The sequence below is a fragment of the Zonotrichia albicollis genome, chromosome 10 (genome assembly GCF_047830755.1).
Source record: "Zonotrichia albicollis isolate bZonAlb1 chromosome 10, bZonAlb1.hap1, whole genome shotgun sequence".
In the NCBI taxonomy this organism is placed as follows: Eukaryota; Metazoa; Chordata; class Aves; order Passeriformes; family Passerellidae; genus Zonotrichia; species Zonotrichia albicollis.
In genome coordinates this window covers 5,031,762-5,051,754 of record NC_133828.1, presented here as the reverse complement: position 1 = coordinate 5,051,754, position 19,993 = coordinate 5,031,762, and the positions used below count along the sequence as shown (strand labels likewise).

At 38.7% G+C, this 19,993-nt stretch overlaps 1 protein-coding gene across 6 annotated transcripts in view; it reads right to left on the bottom strand.

Moving 5' to 3' along the window:
* Window positions 1-19,993, bottom strand: part of LRP1B (LDL receptor related protein 1B) — a 639,076-nt gene that overhangs the window by 464,392 nt on the left and 154,691 nt on the right. For all 6 annotated transcript variants that reach the window (XM_074547868.1, XM_074547870.1, XM_074547871.1 and 3 more), the window contains exon 2: window positions 11,906-12,031. In XM_074547868.1, coding sequence (XP_074403969.1) covers window positions 11,906-12,031 — 126 coding nt within the window. The remainder of the gene's footprint in view (window positions 1-11,905; window positions 12,032-19,993) is intronic.

Below are 19,993 nucleotides of genomic sequence, written 5' to 3'. Positions count from 1 at the left end.
TAAATACCAAGGTAGTCCATTTCAACTGACCTCATCATCAGGCACATTCAAATCCCTGGGATTGTTAGCAGGGAAGAGGTTTTGTGGTTACTTGCAGAATCTTTGACCTGGCTGACCTCAGAGACATCTCCAGTGCAGCCAAAAAGAAATCAGACTTGGTGTTAGAGGAGCCTAATGAGTCAAACCACAGCCTCCAGTACACTTACAACTGCAAGCAGAAATTTAAAAAAAAATAAATCCAAAAACATAGCTTTGGGTAAAGAGGAAAAAGAGAGAGAAGATTATTCTCTGTCATGGACAGAGAACTTAATACTGGTTACTGAATCAAAACCCAACTGTGAAAACAAGGCTGCTACTAAACTGAATTGTCTCGCTTCAAACTTGGAATTACACATCAATGGAACAGAGCCTTTGTTGTTATGGAAAACAGAGTGTCTGAGCACATTCCCTTATTAATTTTAGATGCTGGACAAAGCAGATGCTGGCACTGTGGCCCCAGCTCATGTCCTCCTGTATGTGACTGCCCAGCAGAGCCAGGGATGGCAGCAGCTGGGACTGAAGAGGGTTAGGAAGGTGGAGACAAATCCATTGAAAGGCAAAATGACAATAGCTGCTATTTTTTCTATGGAAATACAGTCATTTTTCAGTAGACAATAATGTGTTTTTTTTTTACTTTGTTAAAAAACAAAGTAAAAAAAAATTAACCAAACAGGTTATTTGAACCAAAACAGGTGCTATACCATATAACTGCTCTCTTCATAGCAGAGCAGGCATACATTATTTATGCTATTCATTATTTGTACCTGGGTTTTGGTACCTGAGCTCATTAGCTTTAGGTTACACAGCACACTTGTAAATGAAGCTACGTCTTGCAAAAAGAAGAGAACCACCTTAGACAACTTTAGTCTAAATAGTTTTTTAAATTGTCTCAAAGATCAATAGCCTGGTGTAAAAGCAGAGAAAAAAAATAAGAATGAGTTAGAAAATGCCATCTCAATATTCTCCACGGCCTGAGCACAAGGGCAGCAAGAGAGACTTCTTGCAGCCCTGGTCTACTTATGAATGCTTAACAAGTGAAGGAAAAATAAAAACTTCAGAGGTAATTTTATTATACTATGAAAAAACAGGTTTCTCCCCCCACTCCTAGGTTTTGTTACAATAGTTAAATAATGAAAAATAAGTTGCCACATCCTTACTCTGAAGTAACTCATGTTATTGCATATCTACCATTAACAGCTATACCTGTGCCTTTAATGAGGTGATAAATGGCAGATGGTAAAAATTAATTTAGCATTCTCTGTGAGGAAGTATAAACACAAACTTGGGTCCAGTCCTACAAATGGCTGCTCTCATGAGTAAAACTAACTTGAAATTACCTCATAGTAGGCATAATCCAAGTTTTACACACAGTTTAAGACCCATTTCTGAGGACACAGCTCACAGTCCTCCAAAATGGTTGCACATGCTTTGAATAATGTGACATGAAGCTGTTTAGCAATATAGGCTTGAAAATGTTTCCTCTGGCACAGTTAAAATTCCTCAAAAACTACCTGGGCAGGAGTAACAGCTGCTAAAACATGGACTCTCTGGATTACACCTGTACATTTGTAAGATAACATAAGGAATTAAATACTTATTAAATCTCAATTTGTTTGAAATTAATTTTTATCTTTTCATTTTCTGTTTTATTAAGTTCCACTCCTCTGTCATAGTTATGCACTGTTCTTTGTGAGCAGAGGTTTTGGTCTTTCTTCATCCATGGCAAAGTGCCCTCTTTGCTGACTAAAATTACTGTGCATGTCATCAATACAAACATATACAAACCCTTACTTTAAATCACAGCCCTATTTTCAAAAAAAAGGCAATTTTACTTTTCTTCCAGAAATTCATCTGCTTTGCTAATGAGAGTTGTGTTCATCGGTAATTTTGAAGGCGAAGAAAAATGATCATTACCCTGGCAATTTCAAGTGACAAATAAGAAATCCATCCAGCCCTCTATTTAAGTCCATGACATTTCTCCCAGTGTAGGATCTACAGGCCAGATGCATCATTATAATTATAAACATCTGTAATGAGCCTCAGTGCAATTGGGTGAAGTAGCATCACCTCAGATAAAAACCTTTCAACAAGCCATTTCATCCCCAAGATTGCTGTAATTTCTAAATCCCTGTGTTATCAAAAATTACCTTTTGATGCCAGCAGAGCCAAGAAGGGGTTTGATGAAGCTATATTCTTATGTTTTCTCCTAAATATGTTTCTACATTTTGTCAATGTCTATTGATTAGACATTGCTGTGATACAGCAATTTCTCCACTTCCCTTATACCAGAGCTGTTCCTGGCAGAGAAAGCCTAAATGACAGCCTAAAAATCAACACTCTCACAATCAGCTCTGGGATTTGGCTGAATTATCCTGCAAAAGGTGCATTCTTCATTTCCCAAAATATTCTCTTTTCCTGATGTTGACTCTAGAACAGCATCACAGGACAGCAAGGCACAAAGGACTGTTGATGGGATGAAAAACTGAGACAGAAAATTACTGAGTAGGTTTGAATATCAGCAAAATTGATGAGACCTATGAGAGGGGAAAGGGAACCTGTTGATGATGATGAGAGGGGAAAAATAAAGGAACATGGAAAATGAAAAATAGTTTTCATTGCAGTTTTAATAGTTTGTCAGCAGAACTAAGAAAAAACAAAGCAAGGAAAGTGTGAAAGTAATGAATAAAGCAACAGCAAGGATTAGGGAGAAACAAAATACTGTGTGAAATGCAGTGCTACAGTGAAAGGGCTCAGCTGATGTACAGAAGGCCTTGAGAGATTTGCAAGGGCATAAATATGAAAGAGGAGAAAAGAAAATTAAAAAAAAAATAACACTGTTGTTAAAAAGAAGACAAATTAAATGGATTGTAAATAAATGTGCATAGAAATGGGGACCAAAATATCATAAAGGGTTTGTGAAAAAAGCCAAAACACCCAGGTCACATCTCTGCTCCCTCACTTGCCTAAAAACCAGTTCCTAGCCCTTTTGGGGACATTTTTCTGCCCCAGTGTATCACAGAGGTGCAGTTCTCTGATGCACAGGGCTCCTGTTGAGCTCAGACACATCTCTCCTGTGAGAGCAGAGAGCACAGCCCCGTACCTGACAGACACCCTCAAACCAAGCCTCACACTGAAACAAGGTCGAGCTTGTGGCCAGATGCTGTCAAGGAGTCAATTCTTAGAAAGAAAAACTAAAGCCATTAGGCTCAGCTTAACACCAGCACAACCTCAGCAAAGACAAACTGTGCCACGTCCTTCCATCTCTTCTCTCCCCATGGGCAATTCTTTATTCAGGTTTCTCTTTGGGGGTATAATTTATAGCTTAAGTATGAAACTAAAATTGTTTTTAAGTTTTTTTAGCCCAAAACAAAGTCTTCCTCAAAGTATTAATTACTTTTATAGGTTTTTCAAAAGATTGATCCTTTAATTTTCTCGTCTTATGAGTATATATCACATTAGGTCTGCTTCTATGTAGGAATTGCAATTTTAGCAAGCAATTAATCCATAAATGAGCTGTTGCAGAGTTTTAGGTATTGGGTATCACCCTTCAAAGGCTCTGTGCTGGCCTTGGATTACATCTCCATGTTTCCACAGAGCTCAAAAGAAGCTCATTTTGCCAGCAGTCATTTAATTGAATTTCCCATAAATCACTTTGGAAAATCATGCTCAGGATAATCAGGCACAGGCAAAAAAAAGGAGGTAGTATTTCTAATAACTGTGTCACTGAGAGATACAATGACCTTTACATCCTTCAACACTGAACTTCTTGTTGCTTACTTAATTCCAAAGGAAAATACAGAGCCACAGAAATTACACTTATTTGATCCCGGACCTCTTGCCAGGGCTGCCGAGTTTCTGTGCAATAACAGGTCCATGATTCCTCCACATGTGGTTCTCATCTTTGACACACAGTAGAAAAGTTGTAGTTTTGACATCATCAACCTCCCAAAATCATAATTAAAGATTTTGAATATTCTTCACCATGTGCAAAGGCAAAATGAAATCTCATTTAATGCATTACGCTGCATTTTTTGTGCTCAGATGGTGACAAACTTGAGCACTTTGCTGAACAGAAGTAAATATCTTGTATAAGGTTATTCTCTTACTATGCACTGAAAGCATTTAAAAAACAAGCGAACTCTTCTTTCTTAAACATTTTGTGCACATACAAATATTCTGCTATATATTTACAAGGCAAAAATCATTCCTAGCACACCAGAAATGAGCTCACCTTACCAAAACCATTTCACTACAGTAAGAGTTAATGTAACAGTTTATATTTGAAGTTATAAATAACTGTTTAAATATCTGCATATGTAACACACCAATGCAGAATGACAATAAAATTCAGTCTTCAACTATTTTAAAAGTAATTATATTTGGTTGGAAAAAGAATTATATTTGGGTGTTTGGACTATGTAAAGGACAATGTTAAAGAACTTTCAGACTGGAAACCAAAGTGAAATGAATACACAGAATAGAAAATAAAGTAGGAAGCAACAAAACCAAAAACAACAAAGCACAAAATATAAATGAGCATTTTTAGTCTTTAAAATGCTTTAAAGAAAATTAGCAGAAGCAAGTAATTCTATTCCCTGCCAAATTCCAATGTATACCCGAGTGCAGTAGGACATTTGCAAAATAATTATTTAATAAAAATTGCTTTTTATTCAGAAAGCTGAAATTGTAGCCCCTTGCTTAATGAAGCTACTGGGGGCCAAGCTGTTGCCAGCCCTTTAGAGCTCAGGCAGCAGAGCCTGACTCACCAGGAATGGGAATCTCTACATTTCTGACTCAAGTTGCACAGACTCACACCTTGCTCTTCCAAGATCCTTATGTTCAGTCTGGTGCAAATTTTAGTTCCCATGGTGTTACCTGACACTGTCTAATCCCACCAAGTATTTAATGTTGCATCCCCTAAAAAAAAGTGAAATAACTAATTTATGCAGAGCAGGCAAATGTTGTATCTCAGTGATGGCACAACATGCTCATGCCTCAGAAGTAGCATCAGAGCCCACTGGGAAATTATAAAAAGGAATTGCCTCCAAATGTTCTCTGGAGCCTCAACAGCTCTGCCTATATGCTGCCTGTGGCAGGAAGAAAATGTAAAAGCATCAAAGTTATCCCCTGGCCCCAGGCAAGTGCTCCCAGCAGCCAAAGATGGGGAGCCCAGAGGGAAAAGGAGCAGAATCAGTGCAGAGAAAGGCAGGAACATCCTCCAGGAATGATCCCCCTTAGGATGACAACTGGGCATCATCAAGAGCAGCCCCGAACAGCGCAGTGGAACAGGCTGAGCTCCTCCACACTGATGGCAGAGCAGGGTTTGTCTCACTGGGGTGCTTTGGGTAACCTTCCCAAAGGGCTTAGCACCATGGACACCCATCCTTTCCAGACTGTTTGCTCTAATACCCCATTAACTATCAGAGCATCAGCAATCCCATCACACCAGCAAAACCACATTTCCCGGAAGGGCTGAGCTCTCTGGTTTTCCAAATGATGGAGTAAGGAGAAAATGAGGTCAAAAGCTGAAGCCCAGGTCACAGTCACTGAGATGTTTTCAGCAGCCAACAGCAAATTCCCAGATGGGATGAAGCCAGCAGCCCTGACAGGCCATGTGCCAGTAAATAGGATGGCAAAGGCTCAGCCAGAATAAAAATGCCTTTATAAGTATTTTCTTTACCAGTGTTCACCAAGAACAAGAAGAGCAAGCAGAGCCTCAGTGGGAAATGTGTTTTGTTTCAGGTCTGTAAAAACAGTATCAGGAAGGTTAATATTCCTTCAAAACATTCATCTTGTTCTGTCAGAAACACTTCTCACCAGCTAACATAAAAGCTGGCAATATTGTATTGCTGCATTAAGCATTTAACTTAATTTTATGTAAACTAGTAGCAGTTGGATAAAATTTGTTGACATTTGTCATTTTGCTGTGGTTCATTTCCTACAACAGCTTCAGAAGTTCTGCACTACTGATAGGAACAATCCTGATGCAGAGAAAAAAAGGGAGTACCCATTCATCATCTCAAATCAGATTAAATTAATATCTGGCCAGTAACATGTTCAAATATCTTGCTGAAAAATAGGTATAAAGAGGTATTTTATGCAGCAGATTCTTTATTCCGCGGTAACTACACAGACCAAAACTATAAAGAGTAAAAACACAAGGCCACATTTTCCCCTCATGTCCAGCATTTTCCTCATTTACCTTCAGCAGTTTTATGGCAGTGCACCTTCAATGAATGCACATTATTTATTGAGCTGGGATTTTCCAGAGCTACTAAAGAGTGGATTGGGATCCCAGCTTCTATTGAATTTCAATGAATCTACTCATAAAAGAATTAGGAGCTTTAGGAAATTTTATCTTTATTGTTTCATACCACAAGAGCAACATTGCATCCAATTATCTTATCCTTTGCTGGTAAAAGAACTACAACAGAGGTACCCAATTAACAATTTTTAAGCTTCTGAAACTAGTCTCCCATAATTAGCATCCGGAGAATGAAAGACACACTTTTAGCAACCAAAGTGAGACTCAAGCTTTTAAACAAGGCACTTCTGCTTGCTACATTTCTTTTGCTCCTCCAGCTTCAGTTTAATCATGATTATAGACACTGACATTCCCTAAAATCCCAGAGGAAGATAATTATCAGAAATACTTTGAACATGTTACAATAAGGGTACATGTACTCAAACTACCAGAGACAGGGACCATTCAAATTTGATGATTTATTAATGGCAACCAGAGTTGCTTCAATGCAGGGCCAGTCAGCCACAAATAAATTGTGTGGGTGGAAGGTATGCAAACAGTACTTGGATAACATTTAGGAAAGCTCAAATACCAGAGCAGCAGTGTCAGGATCACAAAGGGCAGCTGAGGACAATAGGAGAGACAGGAGTTGCAGTCTGGCTGTGAGGAGTGAAATGATTTCAGGATTTTGTTGCTGCTAAAATAAATGAGCATCAAGCACTTTTGGACTTGGCAGTTCCTTTTAGAGGGCTGCTCTGTTAATGGGAGATCTGATATTGTAGGTTTTATTCCCTCTGGGGTATTTATGGCATTCAAGCAGTATTTGGGGTCATAGATGGGGGAAGCTGTTCCGCCACAGATGAGTATGAAAGGAGCTCAGGGGAACCTCATTCCAGACCTCAAGTGTCTCCTCACAGGGCAGCTGTCAGGTACTGTTATAGCATCTTCCTCTTCTCCATGGCTGAGAGACAGCAAACAGCCTTTGCAGGAGCTGCTGCACCCAGCATTACAATACCCAAACACAATCAGTGTGCTCAGCTTCAAAAAGAAGCTGTAGGCAATAAGCAACTTCTGTCCCTGCTCCTTTGTTTCACCTCGCCCTGGCAGAATGCATTCTGACAGAGAGGGGTTGGTGAGCTCAGGTTTGAAAACAACATGCAAGCCAGATGAGCTCTGAAGCTGCAAACACACAGAAAAAGCCTTAAGTACTAAATGGAAGGAGTAATTTGCCGGTGCAACTTTTAGATCTCAGCTCTGTTAGCAGGAGGCTGAGGAGAAAAGCAGATAATAGCACATCACATCAAATATTTGTCTGGTTTCAGAAATCACAGTATTCCTTGGACATGGCTTACTTAGGATGAATATGTTATTGAGAGGTACAATTGTGGAATACAAAACACACATAAAAACATGTTTTAAACTGGATCTTTAGGATACAAAAAATTAGTGAAGTTCTCTACTTACAGTTGCTGAGATGGGCAAATACAGCTTAAGACCAACACTAGTGGCAAGAATGGTAAAATAAGCCAAAAAAATTCAATCAAAACACCAAAAATAAACAACCAAAAACTCCTCAAAAAACACCACTAAAACAAATCCCAAGAAAATGAGTACTGCATTGATGTTTATAAGTGGTAACTGCCTAGAGCACACAGTAGTGCAGTCAGTTAATGATACAAATATACCAATTGTTGTCAATGTTATGTTTTTAAACTCTTTTTTTCAACAAAGGATTTGAGTTTTGTAACTGTCCCCCCAAAATCACGTCAGGTGAGTCTGCAGCCAGCCATTTCTATTTTTCCTTTTAACAGAGCCCTGCCTCTGAACATTTGCATCACCCTCCACACTCGCTATCTGTAAAGCCAAACTGTCTGGCCAGATTCTGGGCTGTCTGATAACATTCTATTGATTTTCAGTGAGCTTGCTGATTTAGCCTACCGAAGAACCCAGCATCATCTGATTAGGTTGAGCAAATTGATTTTTGAATCCTGACTATTTGCAAAAAAACCCATGAACAACCGAGAGACCACCCAAGAAGGCATAAAAATGACTTGGTCAAGAGTTTTTTATTAATATATTTTATATTCTTCAAAAATCAATTTTCTCATGAACAACTCTGGGACAGAAAAGCAACAGAATTTGTTCACTAAATTATTCATTATAAATTACTGAGGTACCTTGGTACTGTAAAAAACAGCATCTTCAGAGAGCAGAAAGAACTACAGCTGCTAAGAAATGGACCGGAACACAAGTGTAGGTGCTGTAGGAGCTCACTTGTGATTTTACCAAGCTGTTTGTGAGGCCATTCAGAGGAAGGTGGGAGGTAGAAGGGGAACAGACTGGTGCTGGAAGCTTTCTGCTGACTGAGATAGAACTCCTCCAGCACATCCCCGACAGCTCAAAGAAATTGTATCTGCACAGAGCCCTGGCAAAGCTTATGCCAACAAACACTGAATTTAACAATAAATAAGGATGTCACCATTTCCCCCTTTTCTGTCCCATCCTGGATCTCCTTACAAACACTAATAACCTACTAGATTGTAGGATTTCAGGTGGCTTCCTGAGGCAATTAGTGGATACAGGCACATCATGTGTTTTCACATGATATTTTCAGGTTCCATTGCAAAACTTGGTTAAAACACCACCAGCAGATTTCTCACAAAGATATTTAGTTCCTGGATGTTTTCTGTAAATAGATGCTTGAGTGATGAGACTAATAAGAATTCTCATATTCTCACCATGGGAAAAGCTGCAACTTGAGACTTTCTCTCCTTTTCTACACTTTGAAATCCCCACAGGAGAGAAGTTAAGAACTTCCACTTGCAGAAAAAGCTTTGATCAATGTTTGCACATTATTAGAACCCAGAAAACCCTATTACTAGGCACAAATCCACAGAAAATCAATCAAAATCCATTTGTTTACAGCTATGGGAACAACTAGCAATATCTGTCAGGCTACACCAAATAATTCATCATATGCAAGTCAAAAAAGAGCTGACAAATCCATCTAAAACAAACAGACACATGGCACTGTGCACAAAAACTGAATGTGCTATGTCCCTGGCATTAGGACCAGGAATAAAATATATCCTAAGAATATTTTTAATGTAATTTGTAAGTTTCTACAGACACTGTGGTGCAAAGTATCAGCAGGAAAAATCAGGAGCGTTATATTATTTTTAATTAGAAACAATTTACCTGATGAAGCCAGAGTAGGCACATATGTTTCAATAATTTGACAGAAGATCGCGCGGACTAAAAAATACAGAACCATCCAGTGCAAACCAAAATTGTGAGCAATTATGTAAGAGAATTTCACCCCATGCCCCAGCGCTGTCACTTGGTGCTCACTCAGTCCTGGGCTGAGTTACACAGAAAGGGAGAGGGAGGGCAGCACACCTGAGGCAATTATTGTCTCACACACCCACCTGTGGCCCAGGCACCTCATCACCCAGCAGCTCCTCAGCAGAGGGCCATGGAAGGTGCAAAAGAATAAAGATTCAAACACCTTCCTCCTCTATAACAAAAAAGGCCACCGTGCTGACTTCTGCCTTTGGCTTAGGACAGCCTAAAGAAAGCATCTGACATAAACTGTTCACTTTGCAAAGGAAAGGAGTTTCCAAGAGGACCATGCTGGTTGATGTCAGGAAAAGTGTAGACTCTCTTTCCCACTCCCTCCTCTTTTTTACCAGCCATCAATAAACTACAAATGCCATGTTTTTAATATGCCACAATTTTAAATTGAATTGCTGAACACAGGTCATACAAACCACGTGAAGTTCTCAAGAGGAAAATACCTGGGCATGCAGCGAGCTGTTGGATTTGGAACTACATGGTGAATATCAGGAGGCAAGTTAAAAACTCTGTGTGTGACCCTTTGCGTGCTCCTACCTCAATAACCATTACTAGAAAAACTTCTACCTGCACATATCAACACTGTGCTTGGAAACACATCAGAGAAGGGGGCAACCAGCAGTGCAGTAACAAATTCCCAGCTGTACCCAACACTTCCCACAGCAGGATGCTGTGGCTGAGCATCCCACAGTGTGTGTGTGGAGGGTGTTTAATCAGAGCACCCTCACCACAGCCCCCGAGGCAATTTTGTGATCGGTAGCAGAGAACAAGCTCTGGAGCAGGAAGGCTGCAATCAGCACTGCACTGTTTGCCCAGGCAGAAATGGCTCCCAGACATCTTGAGCTTCTGTCCCTCATTTTAAAGATTAGACTCCTAAATACTGTCTGATGTTTGATATTTTCTTTTCTTTGAGCAGCAAACCCCATTTCCAGCCTTCCTGATTGTCAGTATTGCTTTGATACAAAATACATGGTTCTTCTCTTACATTAAGTGATTATCCTGGGGATAAAATCAGGAAATTCCCTCATTTTCCTCAGAACACAGGAAACAAGGGAACATTAAGATTTAATAACACCTCATCAGTAGTCTACAAGGCTGATAAGAAAAAAGTCTGTAAGGTTGTTACTCTGGTGTTCAAAAGCTCTTAGCCACATTAAAAACCAAAAAAAAAACCAAAAAGGTCTTCACTATAATTAAATATGTTTTATTAAAGCTTTCCATCATCTTCCTTTCTTTGTTTATTTCCCCCCTCACAGCTCTCACAACGTCTTTCATTTTTCCCTTTGATGTTTGTATGCTTTTCATATTTGTATTGAAAATACTTTGCACTCTTCTCTTCCAACCCAGCTCCCTCTAAATGTATTTAGAGGAGCATATTTTCCTGTGCCTGGCTCTGCCTGTCCCTCTGAGCCCATGGACAGCTCGGGGAGAGCAGAGGGCACACATGCTCCAGTGGCACAAGAACAAAACTCCTTCCATCCCATCCACTGCTAAGAATGGAACCTGCTCCCCTCAACCTGCTGCTCCCCAACAAGAACATTCACACAGGAATGATAAAGCAAAATGGAATCTGCCCTGCCAGTTGAATAGTCAGTGTGACTGAAAAGGTTTCAGTTTGTGAAAAATGCATGTATTTTATGATTGGCTTTTGGCAAATATTAAAATGAATATTACATGTGTTGTGTTAGAAAGTAAAATATTAATTCTCTTAAGTACTGTGTTAAATATAGTTTTAGGTTATAAAAAATGTTAAAATAGAAACTATGCTATGTAGGATACTTTAAATAAAGAAAAAACTTGCAGTGACATAGCAACAGGACACCTAAATCTTTCAGAGAAAAAAAATTTCTTGCCCTCTTATCAGAAGAAAGGAACTTCTTCCTGCCTCGAAGGCGCTGTCAGGATTCAGAGGAAGAAGCTGAGGATGACCAGACAGAATCCTGTATTTGAATGCAATTTATGCATCATGTATGAAGTGTATGAATATGCAACAGGCTGTTGTGTTTAAGGGTTAATCCTCTGTTAATGTGTGCCTTTTTCAGGCTTATGCTGCCTAGAAAAAGGTACCCATCATCTGTAACTTTGTCTCTACTGTCTCATATTGTCCTAATCCAAATTGTCCAAATTATTATTACTCTATTGTATTACTATTTTTACAACCATTTAATTACTATTAAACTTTTAAAATTTTAAAAACGAGCAATTGGCATTTTTCACAAGCTTAAAGGGAGATGAAAGCAAAGAGCAGCTCCTCTCAGCTTTACTTACAGGCGTCTGAGGACTCATCAGAATCATCAGGACAGTCGGGCTCCCCGTCACACAGCCAGTGCCAGGACACACAAGTGACACCATCGTGGCACAGGAACTCCCCTACGTCACACAAGGGAGGCTCTTCTGGAAATGAGAATGGGTCAGAGTGAAATGGTTAAAGGTGAAGGGAAAAAATAAAATAAAATGGCACAATGAAAATCAAAAGTGAAAATGAAATGATGCAAGAAGCAAAAATCAAAGCAAATGATAGGAATGATATGAAGTAATAATTTAGTGGTATCTGATACCCTCACTTAGGGAGCTCTAAGATTCAGCTGAGGGTTCAGTGGGAGCTGCCCATCACCCTTCCATCCTGACAGGAACAACATCACCATGAACTACTTGTATGGAATACAATTTTAAGAAAATCTGCTTTTTTCTATTTATTTCCCATGAAGAAAATTTGCTCACTAGACAGAAACCAACAAGCTTTAATGGCATGTAAACCAGCAGGGAGGTTCCCAACTGACCTCTCCTGCCATAGAAAATGTTTTTAAATTGTTTCAAGTAATCAAATTTTCCAAGATGTATTTTTGCAAGCAAAGTTCTACTTAAATAAACATATCTATTTTCAACTATTTCCTTTTAATGACAAAAGCCTTCCTCCATTTTATATAAAAAATATTTTACAGTTCAGGTGACAAATTAGCAAACAAAGAATTTAAAGTCAACACTGGGGCACCTTGAAAACAATGGCTTTTAAAAGAGGGCAATTCTGGAAGTTTGGCACACCCACACTCACTGCTGCATTCAACCACCACAGGCTGATGTCCTTGAGATCTAGAGTTAATTAACTCAAGACTATTCCATCATTATTCAATGTAAAACTATTCTAATATTAATTAAAGCTCACAAAACCTCTGTGCAATATATTATATTCATTTTATCAATATATAAATTACAGTAGTGTCTTCCACAAGGTTACACTGCAGATTGCTGGGAAAAGGTTTCCTCATTATTCTTACACTGGCACAAGAGAGGAATAACTTCACTGGAGTCAATACTGCCACAAAGACATAAAACCAAGAATAAAGGAGGAGACAAAACCCAATCCACTCATAGATCTCCCCATTGGCATAGTTCCTCCAAAAGCCATGGGATGTGTTATCGCTAAAGGAAAAAACAACAAGAATCCTTTATTACAGTAATAATTTCATAATTTCCTGTTGGCAGGTCTCATTTCCGAGGTCAGGTTCTCAACTACTGATGCCATTCAATTTTACAACAAGCCAAATTTGCAACTACTATATTTCCTATTTCTTAAAATAACTATAGTACAACTACTTTTAAGCCTGCAAGAATGAAAGGATTTTTGCTATATCTTAATTCCTTCCCCTCAACAGCAAAAATGAGCAACTGGATAATTAAGAGTGGAAGTTTACATGGAGTGGTTTTGCTTAAAGCTTTCAGGGAGATGATTAAAGGGCCTGCTTTGATAGCACATCTTGAAAAACCATCCTGGAAGTCAGAAAGAGGGAGAGAGTTTGGCAAATTTTAGCATTTCAAAGATGCAGAGTAGTGTGAGAAACACATAGAAGAACTCTGTAATATTTGGTTTTAGAGTATTCTTGAAACCCATGATACATTTCTGCTTTTACTACAGGATGAACTCTAATTTTCTGTGTATTGCACATCTGCTTCTAACAGACCTGGAAACATTAAAACTAGCATTGCCAAACTTGTCCTCTTATTTATTCAGCTCTGGAATGATTATTCCTCAGAGCAAAAAATAGTTGAAAATTCTTTTATTATTAAGAGTAACAAATTTATTTATTTATTTAGAGAGGTTTCTGAACTGACAGCTACGTGAAAAATACTACTGAATAAATATAGAAATGCAAAGTTGTGAAAACACTTCTACAGTCAAGGTCACACAAGTGAACCTCCCCAAATAACTCCATTTACAGCACCTATAGAATAGAAATCTTGTCTGAGACAAAACCTGGAAGGGTGATTATCCCTTCCTCGGTGCAACTGCTTCTTTCCAATCTGCAGATGGTCACACATGTCTACAGAAAAAAAACCTTGCATTTGCTCCTCTTTTGGGCAAAGTTTATTAAAATAGCCAAGGTAACATGAGATAAAGAAGTTCTAAAAAGCAATTTCACATTGAGCTCAGAGCTGAATGTTTGTACTTGAAAAAAGGCTTGTTTGTTACCTTTTTTTTGAATGGAAAAATTAAGCTATTTCCATACTATTAAGTTCTTGCTTTCCATTTTATGCAACAATACAGAAATTATGGAGATCTGAGCTTTTTATATTCTCTACCTTGAGAAAAACTTAGCAGAGTGAAAAAAACACTAACTTATAAAACACTTGGAAAAATAGATTTTGTTTAGAATAAAGCAGTTTAATACTACCTCAGGGTTTTATTGCTTCTGAAAGTGCTTTCTCAAATGTTTTTGTTTTGCATAACCACAGAATTATTTTTATTTTCAGCTGTTTTCTTTACAGAATGAATTTGACCAGTTAATTACGAACATGCACTAATTAGTGGGCTTTAAAAAAAAAATAAAACAAAAAAATTACAACAACCCTCTTGCTGAAAAATAGTCATCTATGATGGCCCAGAAGTAAAACAGTTCTTTTCAGTGACATCTTTTTCTTTCTGTAATAGGTGAGCTGTGCAGGAAAGCTCCCAGCGGATGGGAAAATTCACGTTTTTAACATCCCAGTTGTCTGAGATGCAGAGCAGATGGTGAGAAATCATCCCTCTATGGGTAAATGAAAGCCTTGCCTCCCTAAGGATGCTACTCCTGTGCTCCCATCCTATGCTGCAAACACCTGGCAGTGCCTCTTAGAAGGAAAGTTTAAAAAAAGAAATAAAAAACCTGGTGCCTTTGTTTAAAGTCAACGTTCTCATAGCCAAAAATACAGTGATTTTGTTTTTTAAAGATGAATATTTTTTAAAGAGGATGAAGCTCAAAATCTTCATTAGGAAAGCAACTAGAATTACATTGTATGAAATTATATTGAACGTGAAAAACCAAAATTCCATTATGATGATAAAAGACAAAAAAACAGAAACAAACAAACCAACCAGCACACAAGGCAGTGGGTGATGTCTGCCTGGACCAGGAATGCTCTGGATTAAAAAGGCATTTGCCTCTCTAAACTTGCATTCAGCTCCTAAATAAATAGGGATGAAGATCACTGCCTGTGGTCACTGTTTAGGGTCAAAGGGATCTGATCCTTCCTATTTGAGAGGATGCAATGAAGAAAAGCAGGTCAACAGGGCTCCTGAACAGAACTAAATGAGAGATAATACTTATACAATTGAGGGCTCTCCAGCTCTGTCACCAGACTGGAAACAATTTGCCATGAATGTAATTAAGAACTGCCTTGGTCAAGGAACCAGGTGCCCAGAGAAGCTGCAGAATTCCAGAATTGTGCTTCCCACTTCCAGCATCCCTTGCTTGGGTGCTCTGTGGCTCTGCCAGGCTCCTGCTGTGGCCCTGGTGACCCCCAGCCCTTCCATGGGACGTGCTTGGTGCTCTGCCTGCCGAGCGCTTCCAGCTCCATCTGCCAAGAGCACCTGAGAGAGCCCGAAAAAGCAAACCTCCCATATGGCAACGCTCTTCAAAGAGCAAAACTCAGCCTAATAAAGTCTTGATCTGCTAGAGCGGGGAGCCTGCTCATTAGGCTTTCACTAAATATTCAGAAAAAACACATGTGCGCGCTAACCCAAAATGCACATTTCTGGAGAAGCTTTTGAAGGATATGATACAGGCACGATGGGAATGAATGCTCAAGGATTAGAGATCATCAGAACATCACATTTAAAAGCTTTTATAGCAATAAGCAATAGCTTAACATCAATATGAAGTGAGAATGCCTCACTAATTGATTTCATTTAACTTTGCACTTAAAAAAATACTTTCACTGTGTTTCAAGTGAAACAAAGAAACCAAAAAAGCTGAAATTTTCAATTCCCTCTCCGTTTTCAACGAAGAGGACAAGAAAAGATGTGCATAGACTAGGGGGATGTGTGTGAGCATGCTTTCTTTTTCCACTTGAGAAGGTTAGATCAAGGAATGAACTATGAAATCCATGAATAAGAATGACAAACTGATAGACCTCAGCTGGTTTGTCCCTTAGCTGCATACCCAGAAAAAACTCATAGGAGAGAAAAGGAATTTCCTGCCAAATTAGCTTTTTTTTTTTTTTTTTCAGAAACAAAAGAGCAGGAATAGTAAGAAAGAGCAGAAAGGCCAAAAGGAGTGGTCAGAAAGCTGCAATCCAGCTGTAATTTCCGTTGGGATCCACTGGCATCACCTGTTTGTATGACCAGGAATTCTGGCAATAATACAAACCCACCCTGCCATATTTCAGGGATGTTACACAACCAAAACCTCCCACTTTTAAGTTCTTAATTAGTTTTGCTTTGATTTTAATTAAGTTATCTTCATTGCAAGAGTTTAAGAACTCAGAACTATTTTTTCCCCCCTCTTAAAAGCATGTTTTCCATTTGGGATTTTCTTTGATCTCTCACTGAAACATGGGAGGGTTTCCATATTAATTTCAGCAAAATTTACTCCAAAGCTGAAAAATGTATTCTGGTAGTAATTTATGACAGAATTCATCATACACTAAAAACTAAATTACTGTAACTGAAAGGGAGATGTGTGGAAAAAGCATGCACAGCATTTCCTACTTATGAATTTCCAACTTTATATAACACTTTTGAAATCTTTCATACCTTTGGAGTTAAATCTACATTTTTAGAGCCCAGCACAGAGTAAAATATTTATGTTTTGGCCACACTAAACTACAGACAAAATCCTTGAGATTTGTCTTGCAAAACAGTAAACAGAGTTTTATATTCAGGGTATAAAAATATTATTATGATACCATTTATTTCTGTCCTACTTGGTTCAGTGGAATGCTGTGTTCAAAGTCATCACTTTTTATTTACAGAACCCAAAAATCTCTCACAAGATCTACCAAACCCTGATTTGTGCTTCCACAATGCAAAGGGGCTTAGAGAGCTGCTGGTGTGCTCACATGTAGCATTCTAAACAAGAATACAGATGTTTCATGTGTATTTATTCAGCTCTAGGCATTATAGTTATCACTTATTCAGCATTTACTAATCAGCTAATTGCTTTATCCATAAGCAAGGCTCACACACAGGTACCTGTCAGTAAAAGCACCATATGTTCAGTTTAAGCCACATATGTTTAAATTCCATGTGTAAACTTTCCTCGGTCTCACATCTCCCACCCGGCAAGGTCAGAGGCATCTTGTTTGGAGTCCTAGTTCTCAGTCCATAATACTGATGCTCAAATTCCTTATTTAATCACACAGTTGAAAGAGTTCCTCATATGTTTTGGACTTGCTGTGTGCTAGAATAATTGATGGATCAGATTAAGCAAATATTGAGAGATCAGTACTAAGATCTCATCAGGAAAATGAGAAACATCCACTGATTGATGAAAATCCTGGAGCATTTTTGGAAGTGGGCAGGTGATAAGTTTAGAGACTGTCTTGTTTCTTGGGTTTTTTTGCTCTTTCTCTGCCAAAACCACATTTCCATTAAGAGGGGGGACACCAAGTTCCCTCCTGGATTTGAACAAGAGAAGGCTATTCAAACTCAGCTTGGCACAATCTACAGACAGAGAAATTTAAGAAATACTGAGATAATGAGAAACACCCAAATATTCCTGAGCCAATTTTTATCTAATCAACAAAGGGTCACAGAATAATACCTGTCTCAGCAAACTACAAAATGACATGATAGTTATGTTCCTTAATGGCTCAAAAATACCACAGAATAGCCAGGTGCCTTCTCTAACACAATAAAGACCCTAATAGAAACGCATTACCTGCAATCCTGCCATTTGCCAATCCCTGCTCCCAGTATCCCCACAAAGAAAGGAGTCCAAAGGCCAAACAAGCTCCCTCTGAACCTTTTCTCCACAATTATCCTTCACCGCCTTGAAAGCTGGAGGAAACATGCAAAGACATTCCCCAGGGTGAAGTGGTCCTTCTTTCCAAGCAGCCTGACGTGGATTCAGTGTAAATGTCAGGGTGGAGGGTCAAAGTGACCATCACTTTTCCCTCTGTGTGTGAAGAGTGACAAGCCCTGCACCAGAGTCAACAAGGTGCCCTTTCAGCTGCTGACAGCCAGTGCCAGGGTGAACATGAGCAAAAATGTTCTCACTTGTGGAAAGCCTTCAAAGGCTCCCACTGAAACAACCCTTCTTTCTTTCCCATGTCAGAGAAAAAAGTGACTTTGAAAAAAGCATTTATATAGAATGTGAAAACCTCTGAGCCTCTCCACTACCTTAGCCTGTATTATCATAGTGTGCTCATAAAATTGTAATTTCATTTCCTATTTGACAGGAAGAAATAGTTGCAACAGAAATTGAAAAAGTTAATAAATATACAGGAGAAAAAAAATAGGTTTTTATAACAACTTGCAAGCATCTTGGAAACACCCTTCACAGGAGCTCTTATATAAGAACCCTTCCTATACACTTGGCTATCACAGACATGTTCTAGGAAAAATCCTTTCCTTAGGATTTTTTCTCCTGAGAAGCTGAGAGGCCTCAGGAACAAAATGCAAACAATGATTATCTGCTGCTGTGGAATGCAACAGGTGCATCTGTGATTGGTCTCGTGTGGTTGTTTCTAATTAATGGCCAATCACAGTCCAGCTGTCTGGACTGTCTCAGTCAGTCACAAGCCTTTGTTAATCATTCCTTTCCTGTTTTGAGTAATCCTTCTGATGAAATCCTTTCTTCTATTCTTTTAGCATAGATTTAATATAATATATATAATAAAATAATAAATCGAGCCTTCTGAAACATGGAGTCAACATTCTCATCTCTTCCCTCATCCTGAGACCTCTGCAAACACCACCACACTCAGATAAGCGGCACATGAAAAAGGAATTCCAGGAGCCATGACTTGAATAGCACGTTTCTTGTACACATTCCCTGCTATATCAGGAGGCTCAATGGAGCAAACACTGAGGTTTTCAGCTGCTCCCAGGATCAAACCTGCAGAAGGTCTGACAGGCAAACTCCTGAACAGCACAAGGAATGAGCAGACGGATGGGGACTGAGGACAAGTCACCCGGCGCGATTTCAAACCCCGCTCGCCGCAGCGCGCCGCTCGCTGTGCCTCCAAGCAGGACTTCAAATGAATCTGTTTCGTCTCCTAGCTCTTGGAATTCAGATATTTCCAACCTACACTTCTTCCTTCACTGAGTTGTAAGGCTTCCAAATTCAATTATAATGTTTTCACAACAAAACTGCTTCTTTTTCTTAAAGTGGGATGGAAATCCCAACTTGAGACAAATTATTTAAATAAATGCCACACTAAATATTTTCTCTTTTGAAGGCTGAAACATTCATTACATAGCTTATTACAATACCTTTGATAAGCCCTCTGCTGAGCAGATGTTCTATGATTGTGAATTTTCACATATGAACGTTTTCAGCAAATACTAAAAGATAATTAATTTAGATAAGTTTCATCTATCAAAGGGTAATCAATGATGTCATTGTTTTAATTTGGTAGTTTTCTTACCATGTAAAACATAACGAAGCCATTTCACTTCAATATTTCAAACTGTAATAGAATGACATCTGTCCGCACAAGGAAGGAAAAACACACTGTTGAGATATTTTAAGATACTGACAACTTTATGGGAATATTAAGAAAAAAATAGGGTCTACTTATCCTCACTTTGAATAAAAGTTTTCAGTTTTCTTTCAAAGCACAGATAATTTTGTGAGGGAAAGATATAGATAGGTAAGATCTAGGTAACTCAGATGACTGCATAATTAGGAAAACAAAGTTATACTGAGAAAACAGAGAAAGTAAGTTACCATAAAGGGATAAAAAATTAAAAGCAGTATGGAAGGAACTATAAAGTAGCAGGATTGAATTGAACCATCTTTATTTTTTTATTTATTTCCCTGGAGGAGGGTGTTGAGACTATGTTAGCATTGGTGGTTGATTTGCTTGTTTGTTTTAGGACTCGAGCACCAACTTTACTCCTTTTGCCATATCCAAAAATTACATCTTGGATAGGAT